Source organism: Aquarana catesbeiana, linkage group LG11, assembly GCF_042186555.1.
Source record: "Aquarana catesbeiana isolate 2022-GZ linkage group LG11, ASM4218655v1, whole genome shotgun sequence".
Lineage (NCBI taxonomy): Eukaryota > Metazoa > Chordata > Amphibia > Anura > Ranidae > Aquarana > Aquarana catesbeiana.
Window position 1 is genome coordinate 110,459,727 of NC_133334.1, and position 23,578 is coordinate 110,483,304.

At 43.3% G+C, this 23,578-nt stretch overlaps 1 protein-coding gene across 1 annotated transcript in view; it reads right to left on the minus strand.

Annotated features, from left to right (window-relative positions):
* BATF2 (basic leucine zipper ATF-like transcription factor 2) overlaps nt 1-21,621 on the minus strand; it is a 70,004-nt gene extending 48,383 nt beyond the window's left edge. Inside the window, exon 1 of the mRNA XM_073604874.1 lies at nt 21,138-21,621. Within this exon, the coding sequence (XP_073460975.1) occupies nt 21,138-21,200 (63 nt within the window). The 5' untranslated portion in view covers nt 21,201-21,621. The remainder of the gene's footprint in view (nt 1-21,137) is intronic.
* Between the last annotated feature and the right edge of the window lie 1,957 nt (nt 21,622-23,578).

Consider the following 23,578-nt stretch of genomic DNA (forward strand, 5'->3'; position numbering starts at 1 on the left):
GAAAGCAAAGGGAAACGCTGTCACTTACGTCAAAGCTTGTTTAAAGCTTTCTTTGACAGGCCTGCACCACCAGAATGGGGCTCCAACCATATAGCTCATTTAGAGACTGTACAGGAAGGACTTCCACCCAGGAGAGGCTGAACCTGGCTGGGACAACTAACAGTAAGGAATACCTCGCAACTCTAGTCCTGATCAGGTGAGGTAAAAAAAAAAAAAGGAGAATGCTGTGAGCTGGGTCTGTCTATGATTTATAGTTAACTAGACCTATCAGGTTGTGGGGGCGGAGCCACAACCCATTGTATGCTGCCATGAAGATGCACCAAGAAACAAACCCTAAGCCACCTATCTAGCTGCTTTTAATGTGAAGTTATTTATTCTCAAACATCCTCAAAGATAAAAACAAAGACTCTAAACTTGGGTTTCAGTTGGTTTCTAGCAGCATGGGGCTGTTACGATCTGAGAACTGGGAACACCTGGGACTAAAACTCAGAGTCTAGAGGAGCAGTAGGGACAACTAAATGAGTGTGCCGGGTATGGATCCTGGAAGGCGGAGGAGCAGTGTGACAGCATGCAAACGGGGGGTGTCAGAGTGGCAGGATCTACGGAGCCAAATGGTCTTCACCAGAGCCACCAGGTTGCAGCTAACTTTTATAAAGCTAACCTTTTATAAAAATAGTAACATTTTTGCATTACCTTTGCTGCCTATGTTTATGTCACCATTGCAGGGGCAGCCTTACAAGGAAATATAACAAAAAATTAGTAAATATGATAATAATAAAATGTTTAAAATAATAGTATATACCGGCCACAAACAAAACACAACTTCCAGGCTGTGTTGTTTTTGTCATAATCTAAACTGCCTCTATTTTATTTTCATCACTGAAAAGTAGGGACGGCCCCAATGTTCGAATCAAACGTAAGTTCGACTCGAACATCGGGTGTTCGCCTGTTCCCTGAATAGCGAACAATTTGGGGTGTTCACAGCAAATTCGAAAGACGCGGAACACCCTTTAAAAGTCTATGGGAGACAGCAAAAGTGCTAATTTTAAAGGCTTATATGCATGGTATTGTCATAAAAAGTGTTTGGGGACCTGGGTCCTGCCCCAGGGGACATGTATCAATACAAAAAAAAGTTTCAAAAATGGCAGTTTTTTCGGGAGCAGTGATTTTAATAATGCTTAAAGTGAAACAATAAAAGTGAATTATTCCTTTAAATTTCGTACCTGGGGGGTGTCTATAGTGTGCCTGTAAAGTGGCGCATGTTTCCTGTGTTTACAACAGTCCGAGAGCAAAATGACAGTTCTAAAGGAAAAAAGTGTGACAGACCTAGCCGGGAGAGAAACTTTTGGAGGGGACTATATGCTAGCCTCTTGCTGATCGATCGCGGGCCCTTGCATTTGGGGGAACGGTGCTCTTTGTGAGCTGTATGCCTGGCGACTCTTGAGGTGGTATTACTGTGGATTCGGGTCCTGGTCCCCCAGGACACACAGACTCTGGGGTCCCTGGATTTGCCATATTGGAATAGTGGCTGATTCATAATGTTTGGGGTTCCCCTGTGGGGGAATCCCATGCCGTTTTTATCAATGAACTTTTATGTGTATTGCTGGGAGTCGGGACCGATAATTCATTATAGCCGCGAGTACTTTTAAATTACTTTTTTTCCTTTAGAAATGTAATTTTGCTCTTGGACTGTTGTAAACACGGGAAACATGCGCCACTTTACAGGCATACTATAGACACCCCGCAGGTAGGAAATTTAAAGGAATATTACAGTTTTATTGTTTCACTTTAAGGATTAATAAAATTACTGCTCCCAAAAAAAGTCAGTTTTTAAAACTTTTTTTTGCATTGATACATGTCCCCTGGGGCAAGACCCGGGTCCCCAAACACTTTTTAAGACAATACCATGCATATAAGCCTTTAAAATTAGCACTTTTGATTTTTCATGTTCATGTCCCATGGACTTTAACGGTGTTCGGACAAGTTTTTTGCCTGTTCTGGTGCGAACCAAGCCGGGGGGTGTTCGGCCCATCCCTATTGGAAAGTAAGATTTGAGGAAGGGCAGGCAGCCTGTGGTCCTAGGATTCTACATTTTAACCTTTTGCTGCTACCTGCCCCTTCCCCCTACATTGTAAAAGCGACAGGTGGCATATGTTATTTTTGCATAGGTAGAAGGTGGTGTTTAGGACTTCCTTTTTAGAAGGAAGTACCCAGTTTGGATTGCCATCCCTGCCCCTATTCTCTTCACGGGGCAGTGACAATCTTTCTGGTTCAATCATTTTTATTGCAGGTATATCATTGAAACGCACACCTAGTCCGCCCATGCAAGGGCCATGACTGGCGACATGAGAAACACAAAAACACACAGCATAAACGAAGAGGGAGGGCCTCCTTCTCAAACGATCACAGTAAACCTAAATGTAACTTATACAGTATCTCACAAAAGTGAGTACACCCCTCACATTTTTGTAAATATTTTATTATGTCTTTTCATGTGACAACACTGAAAAAATGACACTTTGCTACAATGTAAAGTAGTGAGTGTACAGCTTGTATAACAGTGTAAATTTGCTGTCCCCTCAAAATAAGTGAACACACAACCATTAATGTCAAAACCACTGACAACAAAAGTGAGTACACCCTTAAGTGAAAATTTCCAAATTGGGCACAATTAGCCATCCCTCCCTGGTGTCATGTGACTCATTAGTGTGACAAGATCTCAGGTGTGAATGGGGAGCAGGTGTGTTAAATTTGGTGTTATCACTCTCACTCTCTCATACTGGTCACTGGAGGTTCAACATGGCACTTCATGGCAAAGATCTCTGTGAGGGTCTAAAAAAAAGAATTATTGCTCTACATAGAGATGGCCTAGGCTATAAGAAGATTACCTAGACCCTGAAACTGAGCTGCAGCACGATGGCCAAGACCATACAGAGGTTTAACAAGACAGGTTCCACTCAGAACAGGCCTTGCCATGGTCGACCAAAAAAGTTGAGTGCACGTGCTCAGCGTCATATCCAGAGGTTGTCTTTGGAAAATAGACGTATGAGTGCTTGAGTGCTGCCAGCAATGCTGCAGAGGTTGAAGGGGTGATGGGGTCAGCCTGTCAGTGCTCAGACAATAGCCTGCACACTGCATCAAATTGGTCTGCATGGCTGTTGTTCCAGAAGGAAGCCTCTTCTAAAGATGATGCACAAGAAAGCCCGCAAACAGTTTGCTGAAGATGAGCAGACTAAGGACATGGATTACTGGAACCATGTCCCGTGGTCTGATGAGACTAAGATAAACTTATTGGGTTCAGATGGCGTGTGGCAGCAACCAGGTGAGGAGTACTAAGACAAGTATGTCTTGCCTTCAGTCAAGCATGGTGGTCGGAGTGTCATGGTCTGGGGCTGCATGAGTGCTGCCAGCACTGGGGAGCTACAGTTCTTTGCGGGAACCAAAATGCCAACATGTACTGTGACATACTGAAGCAGAGCATGATCCCCTCCCTTTGGAGACTGGGCTGCAGGGCAGTATTCCAACATAACGACCCCAAACACACCTCCAAGACGGCCACTACCTTGCTAAAGAAGCTGACGGTAAAGGTGATGGACTGGCCAAGCATGTTCTCCAGACCTAAACCCTATTGAGCATCTGTGGGGCATCCTCAAATGGAGGGTGGTGGAGCGTAAGGTCTCTAACGTTCACCAGCTCAGTGATGTCGTCATGGAGGTATCAGGAACCATGAATCAGACCGAGACAGAAATAAAGTTAAATCACACTTGTTTAATAATAATGATAAGGTAAACTGAGTAAGCATAGTCAAAACAAGCCAGAGTTCAGTAACCGGATCAGGTAGTCAGCCAAGCAAATGTCAGAGAGCCAGAGATAAATGTAGTAGTAAGCAAGCAGGATCGGGAGCCAGAAGGAACGTCAGCCAAGCAAGTCTTCAACAGGAATGCAGGAGAAAATCTCTGATGTTGACAAAGGCGAAGGCAGAGATCAAGTGAGCTGGACGACTTTAAGTAGGCAGGACTGACTTGCAGAATCAACAATAGGTGGGTAACTGTGGAGGGAGATGGGAGCTGGCAATTAGCCGACAGCTGAGCGGCCAGCTCAGAGAAGGAAGGGTTGAGCCCAGCCCTGACAGTACCCCCTCCTCAATGACCCCTCCCCCTCGGAGGACCACCGGGCTTGAGGGGAAAACATCTGTGGAAATCACGGAGGAGGACAGGGGCATGTACGTCCGAGGATGAGACCCAAGAGCGTTCCTCCGGACCGTACCCCTTCCAATGCACCAGGTACTGTATGCGCCCGCTGAAACTACGGGAGTCAACAATGGATTGTACTTCATACTCCTTGTGGTTCTCAACCTGTATAGGGTGAGGACGTGACACCGAAGTGGTAAAGCGATTGCAGACCAAAGGTTTCAATAAGGAGACATGAAACACATTTGAGATGTGTATACTAGGAGGAAGGTCCAAAGCGTAAGCCACTGGGTTAATCCTGCAAAGGATATGGAAAGGCCCAATAAAACGAGGTGCTAACTTCTAAGAAGTAACACGAAGTCGGAGGTTGCGAGACGACAGCCAGACTCTGTTCCCAACCTGGTAGGAAGGTGCAGGCAGACATCTGCGGTCAGCATGGAGTCTGTACCTATAGTTAGCATGTTGCAAAGCCTCCTGAACTTGTGCCCAAGTGGAACAAAGACCACGGAGATGCTCCTCTAACGCAGGAATACTCTGCAGAACAAATGAGTCAGGCAACATGGAAGGGTGGAAGCCATAATTCGCCATAAACGGGGACAAACTGGAAGCAGAATTCAAGGAACTGTTGTGAGCAAATTCTGCCCACGGTAATAGGTCTGACCAGTTGTTATAACGGTCAGAAATATAGCAACGTAAGAATTGCTCCAAGGACTGATTGGCTCATTCTGCAGCCCCATTAGACTGCGGGTGATCTGCAGAGGAGAAAGCAAGCTGAATTCCCAACTGTGCACAAAAGGCTCACCAGAACCGGGAGACAAACTGACTACCCCTGTCCGAGACAATCACCTTGGGTAGTCCATGTAAGCGAAAGATCTCCCGAGCAAAAATGGAAGCCAGTTCCTTAGAAGTGGGCAGCTTCTTAAGTGGAATACAATGACACATCTTTGAGAACCGGTCAACCACAACAAGGATAACAGTGTTGCCTTGGGAGTTGGGTAACTCCACAATGAAATCCATAGGCAGATGGGTCCAGGGCCTCTCTCCATTGGGTATGGGTTGTAGGAGGCCCACTGGAAGGTGTACTCTGAGCACACACGGAACAGGCAGCTACGAAGGCAGTTACATCAGCCCATAGGCTAGGCCACCAGAATTGTTGGGAAATGGCCCAAACGAGTTCATTTTTCCCAGGGTGGCCAGCTGCCTTGGGAGAATGGTAAGTCTGGAGCACGGCAGTACGAAGACTCTCTGGGACAAAGCAGCGGTCACAAGGTTTCTCAGGAGGAGCATAGACCTGAGCAGCAAGAATTTTGTCACCCAAAGGAGAAGTAAGACTGGTGCGAACCGTAGCCAGGATACGATCAGGAGGAATCACAGGAACTGGAACTGACTCCAACTTGGAAGTGGAGGAAAATTGTTGTGACAAGGCGTCAGCCCTTACATTCTTAGTATTGGGTAAGAATACGACAATGTAATTAAAACTCGACAAGAAAAGAGCCCATCGCACCCTTCTGGGAGAGAGGCGCTTAGCCTCAGACAAGAATGTGAGCTTCTTATGGTCAGTAAGAATGAGAACCGGCACAGTGGTACCTTCAAGGAGATGTCTCCATTCTTTCAGGGCTAAAATGATCGCCAACAGCTCTCTGTCACCAATCTCGTAATTGCACTCTACAGTTGACAATTTCTTGGAAAAGTAGCCACACGGATGCATAGCACTCTCAGAATTAGGACGTTGAGACAGAAGGGCGCCAACTCCAGTCTCAGAAGCATCAACTTCTAGGATAAAAGACAACATAGGCTCAGGATGTGCCAACACAGGAGCAGAAACAAAGGCAACCTTGATACTCTCAAAGGCCTTAATGGACTCCGGAGACAAACTCTGTGGGTTACCTTCCTTTCTGGTCATATCAGTCAGAGGCTTGACCAGAGATGAGAAGTTACGAATAAATTTCCAATAATAGTTGACAAAGCCCAGGAAACGCTGCAGAGGACGTAAACCCACGGGTCGGGGCCACTGTAGGACTGCCGAAAGTTTCTCTGGGTCCATCGAAAAACCAGCAGTGGAAATGACATAGCCCCGGAATTTAACCTGTTCACGATGGAACTCGCACTTCCCCAGTTTACAATAGAGATTGTTTTCTCTTAGTTTCTGAAGCACACGACAGACATCTGTGTGGTGGCTCTCCAGGGACTTGGAAAATATGAGGATATCATCAAGATAAACCACCACCCTAACTGCAACAAATCTCTGAGGACATCGTTAATAAAATCCTGGAAAACTGCCGGGGCGTTACAAAGGCCAAAAGGCATTATGAGGTACTCATTATGGCCTGTTCTGGTATTAAACACAGTTTTCCACTCGTCGCCCTTCTTAATCCGCACAAGATTGTATGCCCCTCTCAAATCAAGCTTCATGAAAAAACGTTGCTCCCTTGAGGCGGTCAAATAACTCTGTAATCAACGGAATCGGGCAGGCATTCTTAATCGTGAAACGATTAAGATCCCTATAATCAATACAAGGTCTCAGTTCACCGCTCTTCTTCACAAAGAAGAAACCAACACCAGCAGGAGACGAGGATTTACAGATGAAACCTTGAGAAAGTGCGTCTGCAACATAGTCCTCCATGGCCTTATCCTCTAAGACCGACAAAGGATAAAACCCGGCCACGAGGGGGTATGGCACCAGGTTGAAGGTCAATTGCAAAATCATAAGACCGGTGTGGAGGCAAACTACCGGCTTGACCTTTGTCAAAGACATCGCTAAAATCGCGGCACTCCTCCGGCAGGGAGGAGAGTGAAGAGGTGCACAGGACCTTGGCTACCTTCTGGAAGCATGTCTCACTGCATTGTGGTGACCAGGAGAGAACCTCAGCACGGAGCCAATCAAAAGAGGGGTTGTGCCTCTGTAACCAAGGATAAACAATAACCAGCGGAAACATAGGTGAGGAAATAACTTGGAATTGGATCATCTCATGGTCAAGAGCCCCTACGGCCATGGACAACGGAGCCGTTTCATGAGTCACATGGATAGGCTGTAGAGGTCTCCCATCAAGAGCCTCAATGGCAAGTGGAGTGTCACGCAGCTGCAGCGGAATCGAGTGCTGCGATACAAAGGCAGCATCAATGAACAGGCCTGCAGCCCCAGAGTCGATTAGATCCTATATCTCGATGGACGACTCAGCCCAAGAAAGGGTGACCGAAACCAGGGCTTATCCTTCTGGATAACTGGGGACGAAACAACGCCACCTAAGGTCTGTCCATGACAGGACCTCAAGGTTCAGGCGTTCCCTCGAAGGGTAGGACAAGTCAAAAAGTGACCTGCCTGGCCACAATAAAGGCACAATCTCTCCCTCCTCCTAAAGGCTCTCTCATCCGCAGAGAGACGTGTGAAGCCCAAGTGCATGGGTTCATCTTCACTGACCGACTCGGTACCAGGAGGCATGGGAGGTGAGGGAGGCACAGGTGGGACTGCAAGGCTCGAAGGCAAACGTACAGGAGGCTTCCGCAAGCACTCCTTAAAAGAGAGTCTTTCTCTGAGTCTGGAGTCAATGAGGATGGCAAACGTGATCAACCTCTCCAGCTCAGTGGGTATATCTCGGGCTGCTATCTCATCCTTGATGGAATCCGAGAGACCATGGGAAAAAGCAGCCACGAGGGCGTCATTGTTCCAAGCAACCTCTGCTGCCAGAGTACGGAATTCGATGGCGTAGTCGGCAACAGTTCTCGTACTCTGTTTGATGAACATGAGGCACTTGGCAGCAGAAGTGGAGCATGCGGAAACATCAAATACAACAAAACAAAAACTCTTGCGCATAAATGTATAAGCCCGACAGTTCAAAGTTCTCGATGGATGGTAGCTTTCAGCCTTGCTGCCCTCAAGGATAGGGAAATCCTAACATACAGACAAAAAACAGAAAAGAGAGGGTGCACCGGCCTAGTGCATTATCTTTAAAAAGGTTTATTAAACCAGAAAATGTAAAAGTACTACTCACAAGGGTAGATAAAAATCATGCATAATAGTCAAATGATAGTAGCAGTCTCCAGACCTATGGACAAGACGTGCAGACCGCTGCTGGCTGACGCGTTTCGAAGGTAGCACCTTCTTCTTCAGAGCCTAACAGTATCCATCTCTTACGGTACCTTAAATAATGTGCTCATCAAGGGAGCACAGACCAAACTGAAACATCAAATACCCTTTTAAAGGAGGCCACGAAGTCAGGGTAACTCAAGACAACAGGTTTTTGTGTCTCCCATAGAGGGTTTGCCCAGGCCAAGGTTCTCAGAAAGCAAAGATATCACGACACCTACTTTGCTTCTGTCTGTGGGAAACGCCTGGGGCAGCATCTCAAAGTAAATCTCAACCTGGTTGAGAAACCCTCTGCATTGAACTGTATCACCCCCAAATCGCTGGGAAAGCGGAACAGAACCAGACATACCTCTTATAGAGGTAATACTCGAGGCGGGTGCCTGCACAGAGACGGGCACCGCAGCAGGGATAGCCTGCCACTCAGGTTGTACCGGAGCAGCCGCAGTGGGAGTTTCCAGGTGAGCCGTGCGACTCAGGAGCGTTTGTAACGCTATGGCAAACTGATCCATGCGGTGATCTTGCTCATCCAATCTGGAAAAAATAATACCAACAAGTGGATTGACTGTATCTTCTGAATTCATGGCCTTCGCCTACTATCAGGAACCATGAATCAGACCAAGACAGAAGTAAAGTTAAATCACACTTGTTTAATAATAATAAGGTAAACGGAGTAAACGTAGTCAAAACAAGCCAGAGTTCAGTAACCAGATCGGGTAGTCAGCCAAGCAAATGTCAGAGAGCCAGAGATAAATGTATTAGTAAGCAAGCAGGATCAGGAGGCAGAAGGAACGTCAGCCGAGCCTTCAACAGGATTGCAGGAGAAAATCTCTGTGATGTTGACAAAGACAAAGGCAGAAATCAAGTAAGCTGGACGACTTTAATAAGACAGGACTGACAAGCAGAATCAACAACAGCTGGGTAACTGTGGAGAGAGATGGGAGCTGGCAGTTAGCCGACAGCTGAGCAGCCAGCTCAGAGAAGGAAGGGCTGAGCCCAGCCCTGACAGGAGGAGTGGAAGAGGACTCCAGTGGCAACCTATGAAGCTCTAGTGCCCAAGAGGGTTAAGGCAATGCTGGAAAATAATGGTAACCACACAAAATATTGACACTTTGGGCCCAATTTGGACATTTTCACTTAGGGGTGTACTCACTTTTGTTGCCAGCGGTTTAGACATTAATGGCGTGTGTTGAGTTATTTTGAGGGGACAGCAAATTTACACTGTTATACAAGCTGTACACTCACTACTTTACATTGTAGCAAAGTGTCATTTCTTTAGTGTTGTCACATGAAAAGATATCATAAAATATTTACAAAAATGTGAAGCGTGTACTCACTTTTGTGAGATACTGTATGTGTTTTGGGGAAAACCTTGTAGTTTGCAAAAGTATCCAGCAGAACATGTTTGCCGGTATCCCCATTCTAAGTACTGTAATCTTGGGCACCAATAAACAACTAAAGAGGGCTTAGGAACCCATCAAGAGAAAAGAAACAGAGAGCAAAGACAAGAAAGGAAGGTAAGAGCAAGGTAAGGGAGAGAAATGAAGAGTAAGGACTAGGACTGAAACAACTAATCGATTAATCAATAACTAATCGATTATGAAAACAGTTGTCAATTCTTTTCATAATCGATTAATTGTCCAGCAGATTAATCGGCATTACAATTACATTTAAAGTAATAGTTTACCAGTATTGTGCATTATACTTAAAATGTTTATATCCAGGAAAAAAAAGTCTCAGCTTTTACTACTTTAATATAAAAGATTTATATCTCCCTTCTACCCTTCATATAGCTTCATGTCTGACTCCTAGTTAAAATGCCTATATATCCTACTTCTGGGTGTATTTATTATATATATTATATTATTATATATATGTGTGATTACTTTCACTGTTTCACAGTATAAATGAACCTCTTATAGTAGCAATTATCTGCTCTTTTTGTACTATAAAGAGCTCATTTTAACACCATGATGACAGGTGATACAAAAAAAAAGCATGCTGCTACTACTAAATGTCTTAGGCCTGGTTCACACCTATGCGTTTTTTGGTGCTTTTTGCAGAAACGCACTACAGTTCATTTAACATTGAAATAAAAAATTTGATCTGAGTCTGATGATATTTATCAGATTTAACCTCCAATAGTATATACGGTATATCTCTTCTGTCTATTATTCTCAGCGTATATTTGCTTTCCTAATCATGTAGTTGGTAATTTTGTTCCCTAACCATATATTTGGTAATTTATATTTACCACTGCATAGATATATGTAAGAATAAATTGCCTTTTTTTATACTTTACATATTAACTAAATGATACACTTTTTTAAGGTTATCCGATTAATCGATTAATTGAAACAGTAATCAGCCAACTAATCGATTATGAAAATAATTGTTAGTTGCAGCCCTAGCAGGGACCCAGGATCACGTGAGACACCAGTTAGAACCAACCAACGCTTGTCAGAGGGAGATCAGGGCAGGCATACATCAACCATAGTTCCCAAATTTTTAGGAACTCAGCCCTTCCTGCCCAGGCCAGTTTTCAGCGCTGTCGCACTTTGAATGACCATTGCTTGGTCATGCAATGCTGTACCCAAACAAAAGTTTTGTAATTTTTTGAGACAGATAGAACTTTCTTTTGGAGGTATTTAATCACCACTGGGTTTTTTATTTTTTGCTAAACAAATGAAAAAAGATGGAAAATTTTGAAAAAAAAAGAAAATTTCTCCTTAGTTTCTGTTATAAAATTTTGTAAATAAGTAATTTTTCTCCTTCACTAAAGTGCACTGATGAGGCTGCACTGACGGGCACTAATAGGCGGCACTGATGAGGCTGCACTAATGAGGCATTAATATGCAGCACTGATATGGACTGATAGGCGGCACTGATGCACACTGATAGGCAGCACTGATAGGCCGCATGGATAGGCGGCACTGATTGGCGGCAATGATGGGCACTGGAAGGCAGCACTGATTGGCATCACTGCTGGGCACTGATGGGGCTGCTCTGATAGGGACTGATTGGCATCACTGCTGGGCACTGATGGGGCTGCACTGATGATCAGTGTCCCGATTATCTGTGCAGATCTCCCCTATGAGGAAATGCCGCTGATCGGCTCACCTCTCCTCATACGCTGTCAGCGTGAGGAGAGGAATGCTGATAACCGGCATTTCTTTGTTTACATGTGATCAGCTATGGTTGGCTCTTTACTGGGATCTGTGCTGTGTCCCAGGGACAGAGCGCACCACTGATCACCACGCAATCGTGTCGAGAGTAGGAAGACCCAGAATGAGAGTGCTTCTGCCTGCCCGTCATTTTACAATACAGCCAGTGGGAAGCAGTTAAGAATACTGGACATTTGTTTATTAAGCATCATTGTTGTCAAACGGTCTCTCACTCCATGGAAGGGGAAATGTAGGTTTCTTCCTGACCTGGGTAATCATCCTTTTGGCTGCTGTGAACAAACAGGATGCCAACTTTTGTTGACAAGCTAATAAGCTTGGAAGGGTCAATACAGTGACAATCTTTCAAGAAAAAAAAAAATGAAACAACGTGAAAAAAAAAAATTAAACAAAAGTATTTTAAATGTAAATATGTAAATAATAAAATGTACATCCTGAGGAAGGGAACCACTGATTCCTAAAACTAGTTGATAAAAGAGAGCCAACAGATGCCTACAGACAAAATCACACATGCGCCAGATGTCTGACAGACACCTGTGTTGACCCGCCACAGGGAAGCCAGCTTCCTCCAAATAGTTTGAAACACTAAGCTATGGAAACCCCCCAGTACTGGACTTTTACCCAACCGGAAGAGTTATTTAGAATAGCAACACTGGATATTTCCTGTCTCCAGCCACTACATACAAGTACTACATCTATACTACAAACAATTCTTCAAATATATTAATAGTAAAAAGGTCAGGTCTGAGCATGTAGGCCCTTTACAAAATAATCTAGAGTGAGTGACTGGGGACAAAGAGAAGGCTAATTTATTAAATACTTTCTTCAGCTCTGTGTATACAAAAGAGCATGGGGGAGCTCATGTCCATAACGGGGGTGGTATTGACACAGCCCTGAATGATCCACAATGGCTCAAAAGTGATATGGTCCAGAAATATTTAGACAGAATAAAGGTGAGTAAAGCACCTGGACCTGATGGCATCCACCCATGGATCCTAAAAGAATTGAGCTCTGTAATTTCAAAGCCATTGTATCTAATTTTTAGGGACTCATTAATGACAGGAATAGTACCACTGGATTGGCGCAGGGCGAACGTGGTGCCTATATTTAAAAAGGGATCAAAGTCTGTACCAAGTAACTATAGACCTGTTAGTTTAACTTCTATAGTCGGGAAGATACTGGAGCATTTAATGAAAGACCACATAGACGAGTTCTTGCTGGAGAAAAACATTTTAAGCAACAGACAGCATGGATTCATGAAAGACAGAAGTTGTCAGACAAACCTGATTTCTTTTTATGAAGAGGTAAATAAAACCTTGGACAGAGGGGTGGCTGTGGACGTGGTATACTTGGATTTAGCAAAAACGTTCGATACAGTTCCGCACACAAGGCTCATGTGTAAGGTAAAGTCTACAGGCTTGGAAATATCAGTTTGTAAATGGATAGAAAACTGGCTAAAAGACAGAATTTAGAGAGTAGTGGTTAATGATTCTTACTCTGAATGGTCTAAAGTTATCAGTGGTGTACCCCAAGGTTCAGTGCTGGGACCCTTACTTTTTAATAGCTTTATAAATGATATTGGGTTTGGGATCAAAAGTAACATTTCTATCTTTGCAGATGACACCAAGCTATGCAGTGGTATAACGTCATTACAGGATGTCTCCAATTTACAAGCCAACCCCAATGCACTGTCTAATTGGGCGACTATGTGGCAGATGAGGTTTAATGTTGAGAAATGTAAAGTTATGCACTTGGGGGCTAAGAATATGCATGCATCATACATGCTAGGGGGAGTACAACTGGGGGAATCTATAGTGGAGAAGGATCTTGGTGTTTTGGTAGATCATAAACTCAATAATAGCATGCAATGCCAAGCTGCAGTTTCCAAAGCGAGCAAAGTCCTTTCTTGTATTAACCTCCCTGGTGGTATGATTATTTCAGATTTTAGGTGCTGAAAGCGGTACCATTATTTTGCATGGAAATTTGGCGTTTTATATTGTAGGCCTGTAATTCTTAGGAATAACTCACTGAAATCTGTCCAAACAAGAGTCTAGTAGACATCCTGGGTATGATAAAGTTTAAAACACAAAATCATAAATTATAATATAATAAATAACTATAAATAATAACAAATAATAATATAATAGTAATAATAATTTTTTTTCAATAAATTTTAGTAAATAATATAATCAAAAACACTGACATTTTTTTTGGCCAAACAAGAGTGCAATATTAGTAGTCATATTGCTTCAGTAAACGTCTCGGGTATGGAGAATTTTAAAACGGGTACAGCACAAAGTCCGACATCACAGTCAGGACAGTAGAACCGGGTTTCTTTTCTGATTTTCCTTCCAGTTTGGTCACGTTTAGAGCAGCAAACCACATACATCCTTGTGGGTGCTGCCTTCTTTTCTGTTGGTGGAATGTGGTCCATAAAGTGTCGACCTGTCAGGTGTTCTGGGTTCACAACGCCAGCAGCACGACGTCCAAATCTATTTACAGTGGTTGGTGTATGGTGCTTGAGAAATATAAGTTCGGCAACTTTCCAAACAAGGTCCGCATGAACCACAGGCCTGTCACTCTTTTTTTTTAGAAGAATGAAAGCGTTCCACAGGCACTGTTCAAGAAGATGCCTGAAGATGTTTTTGTAATATTTTTTTTGTTGCTTTCTCATCACAGAATAAAAAGTCATGGCCTGGTCAGGTCTGTCAACACCTCCCATGGTGTTGTTGTAGTCCATTATGAATTGAGGTTTCATTACATCTTTTCCACCTTTTGTATGTACCATGACAGTAGAGGTGCTGTGAATGGTACTCATTAGGCACACATCTTGTTTGTCGCGCCATCTCAGTGCCATTATTTTGCCTTTCTGCCAGGCAACTATTTCTCCTGCCTTGAGCTTTTTATTGCCAAAGGTTGGCGGCATGTCACGCCAGTTAGCTCTAACAGTCCCGTATGCATCCGTCTTGTGCTGTAGAAGGAACTCGTAGAGTTCTGAGAAGTGTAAAAATTATCTGTGGTTACACAGTACCCCTGATTCAGCAATGGCTCAATCAAAGTAAGAACAGAAGTGGTTGCCATTCCATAATTACTGAATCTTTCATTGAATTTGGTCCCTTTCCCGGTGTAAAGGACCAAATTCCATATGCAACCAGTGCTGGCTTCACAGAGCATGAATGATTTTATGCCAAATCGTGCTCTCTTAGATGCGATGTACTGTATCCAGCTAAGTCTTCCTTTGTAGGCCATTAGACTTTCGTCAATACTGACGTCTCTGTCTGGTACATAGGTCTGCTGGAAATTTTTCTGAATAATTTGATATAGATCCCAAATCTTTTTCAGTTTTGGAGCTGGATGAGAAGTCTCATCAAATTCTTCATTATTTTGAAAATGCAGATATTTCATTATGAGAGAAAATGTGTACTCCGACATGATGGTGCCAAAAAAAGGAGTGGCTAGTATTTTGTTGGTTGTCTAGTACCACTGCTGCAGGGGTTTCCCCACCACTCCCTGGAGAATAATTAGGCCCAGAAACTTCCAGATGTCCTCTTTGGTCACTGGTTTCCATTTTCTGCTCCTTGAAAACCTCTGAGGTATAGCAGCTTGTTGCTCCTGGTACCCATTTTTCTCTGTAACAATTCTTTCTATAACCTCATCAGTCAAAAAGAGTTGGAGGTATCCCAAGGGGCTGTCATATTCAACCTCCACTTTGATACCAGGTGCTCCAGTAAATGGGAATCTTGGGGGCGCTGCGTGCTCTGTACCGCAGTCAATCAAGCACCAAGTCCGCACATCACTGGGCACAGTCGCAGGATCATCGCTGAAATCGCTTTCCGTGCCTGATGACGAACTTCCCCATGAATCGCTATCACTCACTTCTGCAAGCGATTCTGTCTCGCTGTCGCTATTTTCCAGCAGGTCATATGCCGCTTTTGAGGTCGAAGCGCACTTTTTTGATGCCATGGTCGCTCTGCAGTTTCCAGACAGAAAGTGCAGTCAAACTGCAGGCAGGGGCACTGGACAAAGCACTGGGGGGCAAACTAAGGTCAATTTTATTTTATTTAGTAATGTAATCCAATAGGTTTACAATGTATCAGTGTGTTTGTGTTTTATACTATTTGAATTTGCCGCCGGTTCCACCCCCTGCATCGCTATGCTCGCAGGGAACGGAAGCCAGGGCACACAGTGCATCAGGCGGAAGATCCAGCCGCCGAACACAGCGGGAGAACATCGCGGGATCCCGGAGACAAGGTAAGTCACGTCTTCCAGGATCCAGCGATGCGATCCCGAGTCTGGCTCGGGGTTACCGCTTTTGGTACTAAAATCTCACCCCGAGCCAGACTCGGGAATACCGCCAGGGAGGTTAAGAGAGGTATGGACTCCAGAGAGAGAGATATAATTGTGCCCCTGTTCAAATCGTTAGTAAGACCTCATGCGGAATATGCAGTTCAGTTTTGAGCACCAGTTCTCAAAAAGGATATCGGGGAACTGGAGAAAGTGCAGAGAAGGGCAACCAAACTGATAAGAGGCATGGAGGAGCTCAGCTATGAGGAAAGATTAGAGGAACTGAATTTATTCACTCTTGGGAAGAAGAGAATAAGGGGGGATATGATCAACATGTTCAAATATATAAGGGGTCCATATAGTGAACTTGGTGTTGAGTTATTCTCCTTAGGTCAACACAAAGGACAAGGGGGCACGCTTTACGTCTAGAGGAAAAGAGATTTTATCTCCAAATACGGAAAGGTTTCTTCACAGTAAGAGCTGTGAAAATGTGGAATAGACTCCCACCTGAGGTGTTTCTGGCCAGCTCAGTAGATTGCTTTAAGAAAGGCCTGGATACTTTCCTAAAAGTACATAATATAACTGGGTACTAACATTTATAGGTAAAGTTGATCCAGGGAAAATCTGATTGCCTCTTGGGGGATCAGGAAGGAATTTTTTACCCTGCTGTAGCAAATTGGAGTATGCTCTGCTGGGGTTTTTTGCCTTCCTCTGGATCAACTGTGGGTATAGAATTGGGTATATTGGATTGTACAATATTTTTTATATTATTTTTTTTTTTTTTTATGGTTGAACTGGATGGACTTGTGTCTTTTTTCAACCTGACTAACTATGTAAGTATGTAACTACACTATCACACCTTAGGCTGTCACATTATCTATTTGTGTTGCTGACATTTCCCTGGAGTCAGATTACTTGTTACAACTCATTTCATGGTTTATTAGCCTTTCAGATCTGTATCAGTATTCTTTCAATTGTTGATTATATTCAACCTCTTTCCATCTACCATCTCATTTCCCCTCTTTGGCTCAGCTATGGCATGATTAGCTGAAGGGGAGAAGGTGGAAAAGGGCAAATGGGCAGCACAGAAGGGAAAGTAGCTGCTCTGCACCCTTCAGGAGGTGGAGTGAAAGAGCATATTAGCAGTAAAAAATAGGCTGCTATGTGCCCATGAGGAAGAGGAGGAAAGATGTGCATTAGCAGTCCTGAAACAAAATCAGCAGCTAAGCGCCCTTGACGAAAAGGAGGAAAAGAACACATTAGCAGTGCCCCCAAAGAATGGTTACTATGTGCCCTTAAGAAGAAGGAAAAGGGTACATTAGCAGCGCTTGCAGGCAAGTGGCAGCTTGGGAGAAGTAAGAAGATAAAGGCTTTACCCCTTCAGTATTCCCTTCACGATTCACCACTAGCAGGGTAAAAAAAGGTCTCCCCAAAGCCTCACCCGGTAGCTTCTCTGATATATTTGTAGCCCTTGAAGGAAGATTTTAGGGCGGGCAGCCTATGAATAGGATTCAGTGATTTCACTGCTGCTTGCCATTCTCCCAGTTGTAGAATTTATACTCTGCATTTGCTGCTGCATGTGCTCCCCTTGCATTGTGTAAGGATGGGCAGCCTAAAAATATAGCGGGGTACCTTTAAAGTGCCAGAGCACCAGAATAGGCCTGGAGATGCTGGTAATGATTGCAGCATTTAGCCTAGAACTTTGCATATGTTCTGGGGTGCTGGGGGGGACTGCTGGTTCCAATGAGGCAAGTGAGGAACAGGGTTTAGGTGACTGCATTGTTACCTTACGAGAATTTTGCAGAGGTTCAAGTCTTCACTAGTCTGTTCTAAGCGTGGCCCAATGACCCTCTTCCCTGCCTAATGTGGTATATCCTAAGTCTCTGAAACCCCTTTTGAGATTTGCCTCCCTGTCACTAAAGGCCACAGACGTTGCAGTGGATGCAGTAGGGAGAGTGTTATGGGGGACAAGGAGTGGAGATGCAGAAAGTGAGGAATAATAAAGAGTGTAGGCCTTCTGCTGCCTGTGTTTCCTGATGAATATGGTACCTGAATAGTAAGTAGTTGCTGCTTTCTTCACGGCTTACATTCTGCAGGCAAATGCTGCAGACCACAATGGTGCGGTTGGCAGTAGGAGCGTTAAAGAAGAGCTTTTACTATTTGCTGTCCATTCAAGTGCTCAGGTACTGTCCTGATGCTAGCCAATTTCCACCAAACACCTACTTGCAGAGTGCCCTCTGTTCTGACAGTTTATTTAAGACATATTAACTATTACGACAATGTAGTGTGGTATTTTAAGAAATTATGCTCACGAAATATACTATGACACTGTTTTGCCACTGGCCTATTTATATCAACTTTTTAAAAGTGATTGTAAACCTACAATTTTAATTTTTTTAAAATAACAAACATGTAATACTTACCTGCTCTGTGCAATAGTATAGCACAGAGCAGCCCTGATCTTCCTCTTTTCAGGTCCCCTGTCAGCGCTTCTGGCTCCTTCCCCCGCCAAATGCCCCCATAGCAAGCCCTTGCTATGGGGGCACTTGTGCGGACTCATTCCTGAGCCACACTCAGCATGGCTCACCCTCACCCCCACTCTCTCCTCACTGGCTGTAAATGACAGCAGCAGGAGCCAATGGCCTTGTTCCTCTGCTATCTACATGAGTCGCTTTTGACAAGTTTTCCTGACACCAAGAGAAAAAAGGTGCTGGGGAGGGATCCTGTGTGCTGTGTAAATAGGGGGCTCTTCTCACTGAGCTCTGCAGAGTGTAACTTCAACTCTCCACCACCTGTTTCTGACAGCTCAGACAAGCTTTATTAATTCTGGAATTAGAACGGATGTTCAGAAGAAAAGACTGCAGATAAACAGATACAAGGTATGTAAGAGGGTTTGTTTTGTCTCTGGGTATCATCCGAGGCCAATCACTTCACTGGGTATAAGTAAGGGTTTACAATCACTTTAAAGCCCAACTACAGCTGTCTCCCACCCCCTATGATGCCAATCAGTGCCCATCAGTGATGCTTGTCAGTACTTATATAGCGTCAACAATATGCACCGTACATTACAATATAAACAGAGACAGTACAGTTACAATACAATACAGCGCAAGAGGGTTAGGAGGGCCCTGCTCGTAAGAGCTTAAGGTGGGGCAAGTGGTACAAAAGGTAATAATTGTGAGGGATGAGCTGATGGAAGAATTAAAAGTTCAACTGTTAGGTGGAGTCGGAATAGGCTTTTAAAGTTTACTTAACGGTGGACAGAGTAGGACAAAGTCAGACAGATTAGGGTAGAAAGTTGCAGAGGATGGGAGAGGCTCTGGCGAAGTCATGGAGGTGAGCATGGGAGGATGAGAATAGGGAGCTAGAGAGTAGGAGGTCTTGAAGGAGCGGAAAGGACGGTTTTGGTGATATTTTGAGACAAGATTGGTGATGTAGCTTGGGGCAGATTTGTGAATGGCTTGATATGTTATTAACATTTTGAATTTAATTAGTAGTTGGAATCCAGTGGAGGGATTGGCATAGAGGGATGGTGGACCAGGAGCAGTTGGTAACGTAGATGAGTCTGGCAGCAGCATTCATGATAGACTGAAGTGGGGATAGCCTATGGAGAGGTAGGCCAATGAAAAGGGAGTTTCAAAAATCAAGGCGAGAGATAACAAGGAACAATGAATGAGTAGCTTGGTCGTTTCATTGGTTAAAAAGGGGAATATTTTAGAGATGTTATTGGGCTTACATGCTTTTGACAGTGATTTAATTTGGGGTCAGAGTCTAGAACAGTGATGGCGAACCTTGGCACACCAGATGTTTTGGAACTACATTTTCCATGATGCTCATGCACACTGCAGTGTAGGTGAGCATCATAGGAAATGTAGTTCCAAAACATCTGGGGTGCCAAGGTTCGCCATCACTGGTCTAGAATTACACATAGTATCCTGGTGGGAGGGGAGGGACTGATGGTTGTAGTATTGATGAAAAAGTCAGGGAGAAGGGCATGAGCAATGGGGAATATTATGAGGTCGGTTTTAGAAAGATTTAGTTTGAGGAAGTGGTGTAACATCCATGCTGATATGTCAGTTGGTAAGTTAGTATTGCGAGAGGAGATTAAAGGAGTGAGTTGTGGGGTACAGAGATAGATTCGGGTGTCATCAGCATAGAGGTGGTAAGCGAAGCCATGGGAGGTTATTTAGTGACCCAGAGAGGAGGCGTAGATACAGAAGGGAAGGAGTCCAAGGACAGAACCTTGGGGACCCCTACAGAAAGAGGAAGTGGAGAGGCGACAGAGTTGTAGGTAACATTAAAAGAACATGATTGATAGGAGAACCAGGAAAGAACAGAGTCTTGGATGGCAAGCGAGTGGAGATTATTGATAAAAAGCCAGTGGTCAGCAGTATCAAAGGCCACAGAAAGGTCTAGTAGTAAGAATATGGTGTAGGGGCCATTGGTTTTAGCAGTTAGTAAGTCATTAGTGAGTTTTAGTAGGGCAGTTTGCTGTGAGGGAAAACGAGACTGTAGGGGGTCAGGACGTTTGTTTTCCATGAAGTAGGAATTCAGATGGTTTTAGACTAAGCCCTCATGCACACAGGCTGTTAAAAAAACGTTATGAAAACGCCAGTATCTTTGCAGTGATTTTTTTTAACTTTTTTCAGCGTTCTTGCAATAGCGTTTTTTAGCGTTTTTGAGCGTTTTTCCGCGTTAGCGTTTTTGAGCGTTTTTTTTTTTTTTTCAAATTTTTTTTTTTTTTTTTCAATGGATCAAAAACGCTAAAAAACGTTGGTAAATGACGTTTTTGAGCGTTTTTCAGCGTTAGAGCGTTTTTACAGCTGAAAAACGTCTTTCAGAACCCACTGGTCCTGGGTTTTTTTTACAGCTTAAAAACGCCTATGCCACTTGCAGCTCAAAAACGCCTAGGTGGGCATGAAGCCATAGACTAACATAGACAGGCCTTTTTAAGCTGCAAAAAAAGCTCAAAAAAGCAGCTGTAAAAACGTCCGTGTGCATGAGGACTTAATGTTCTAAAAGTCTAGAAGTAAATGGGAGCAAGGGGGTTGGTCTTAAGCTGTTCAGGCTGGTGGGGTCCAGTGAGGGCTTTTTGAGTATAGAGGTGATCTGTGCATGCTGAGGAGAAGGTGCCAGTAGAGAGGAAGACATTTAAAATGTGAGTGAGAGAGCATAGAATAGAAAAAGAGGGCGACCGTGGTAGTTGTGAAGTTACAGGGTCCAGGAGATAGGTGGTTAGTTGAGTGTCTGAGAGAAGTTTGGTAACCTTTTCTGTAGTAGCTGGGTCAAAAGAGAAAGGTATTGAATGTGCTGTTTGACAGGATGTGTTAATTGGTGAAGATATCTACACAGTGGAGATACAGAACAATCTCTACCTAAAGGAGCCAAAGTTTCACTTACCTTATTTTGCATCTTGCATGTTGTCATCTTCAATTCACAGAAATCTTTTTCTTCTATTTTCATATTTCTAGATGTTTGTTTAAGCTTGTGTATGCAGAATGAAAAAAGAAAAATTCCCTGGAGATAGTTTGTGCTGTATTGAAAAAAAACACAAGCACACCTAAACAGCTATAAAGCAGTCACATAGTTTTCCTCATTGCTTTAAGAATAACATAACTTCTTATATTCCTGCCACTTGCAGCTTTGCATAATTTTAAAATATTCCAATGTTTCCTACATGTTTTAAAAATCTAACAAATTTGGGTTTTAACTATTTTACATATCTTCTATAAAACAGCAGCATTGACTAATACTATCAGAGTGAGAAATTAGCTGGTACTGTTTTTGCCTTCCACTAAGAAAAAGTATGTTGCACAGATCCTAGTAGCTGCTTCTTTCCCTGGTTTCGCTTTACCCTAACTGCAATCCTTCTGTCAGAAGTCACATGGAGTATAGTTTTCGCTAATGATTGGTTGACTAGAAGTGTGGAATGCAAAGGGAAGGACGGATACACTACTACTATACTGATACTATCATGCAAGAGCTGTACAGTAATTATTTGGTGGCAAATAATGTAAAATTGTTTAGATCAAAGAGCCATTGTCATATTGGAGCAGTTCCATTTGCAAACAAAACAGCTTCTCACCATACTAAGGCTAGCACATTTATACTCAAGTTAGCTAATGTCCACACAATTTCCTAATGTCAAGCATTAATGCTATAATATTTATACATTTATTATACATGGGTTTTTACTATTAAATATATATAAAAGTGCAGAAACTTTTTGAAGACCCCTCGTACATTGTATTTTTTATTAATATTGTGTTTTATATTAAATCCCAATTGAAGCCCCACTTTTTTTTTTACTTTTTATGCAGTCAGGCTGTATAACATGTAAAGAATGTGGCATTTTTTTAAATCTAATCTGATTGTTTTTTTAAGTACAGAGAGTACAGAGGTTAACATTAACATGGGGCCATCAATGTTTCGTTACATATGCAGCTCATTTATGTATGCATCTACTTTATAAAAGCTTTGAAGTGTTGATAGATTCAAAAACACAGTCACTAAAGGCAAAACCTTTTTTTTTAGTTTTGAATAGAGTGGAAATGGATTAGAACCCCTGTCAGGTTTTATTGCTTTCTGTGCCTTCGTTAGGGAGATACTGCTACCACTGACAGTGAACGCAAAATCAAATCCCACATTTTGGGTTAACATCAGAACAGTAATAGAGAGGAAATCTTCCAACGGGACGCTAGTTCTGGTGACACCCCGGGACTCCCTCGCTTTGGAGGGATTTTATCTCATTTCCTGTTTTTGCTTTGGGACAGGAAGTGAAGGGAGATCTCCCCAGTGGGACACAGGTGGCAAAAAAATTGACAGGGGTTATAACCCTCCCTTACTCTATCCAAAAATGAAAGAAAGGTTTTGGCTTTAGTGACACCTTAAGTATCCCTTCTTGCTTGCTACATACCAAGATAGCAGGATATCTAAAATTGTGATTGCAGTTGATGGAATCAATGATGGTTCTCCATCAGCTGTAGAGAAATATATAATAAGGAAAGTAAAAAAAAACTAAAAAATGGTGTAGTAAAAAGAAACAAAAGACAATTATATGGTACTGTGATAGAATGAGGACAGTTGATGGAATCAATGATGGTTCTCCAACAACTGTAGAAAAATATATAATGAGAGTAAAAAAAAAAACGAACGACAATTATATGGTATTCAGTGATAGAAAACTAATATCTACCCCATAATACTTATGGGGGTGTAGCAGTGGAAGGTACAAAACTGAACCGGATGCTCTCTATAAATTTTGCTTCCAATCATACACCATTTCAACAGTGGAGGAGGGTAAATGTGTCTTTAATGTGGAAAAAATATGTCATATTTATCGCAGCTTGTAAACACATACCTTTCAGCCACTATCTTATCATAAGACATTTGGTGGCATTTAATAAATGTGGGGTGATACTATTTTTGTAAGATTAAATGCAGTCATGTCCAAAGTGCGGCCCGCGGGCCACTTGCGGCCCACATTCCAGTTTAATGTGACCTCCCTGGTAATTTGGATATATACTGTGTTTATCTGCGCTGCCTCGGAGGGGACAGGGAGGGGGCAGGACCACCACGTCCGTTTACATACAAGAAAATCTCCTGTTTACTCGGCGGCATCTGTAATAGGAAGTCCCGTGTCCTGGGCTGCCATTGGACGACTGTTCTGTCCATCATAGGAGGTGGATTTTTGTATTAAAGAGGCCGCCGTGTAAACAGGAGATTCTTATGTATGTAATCTGTTGGCGCTCATCCCGCCACCCCTCCCTGTCCCCTCTGAGGCTGCAGATGGGCATTGATCAGGCTCCACTGATGGTAATGGTGAGGCTGCATTTATGGCA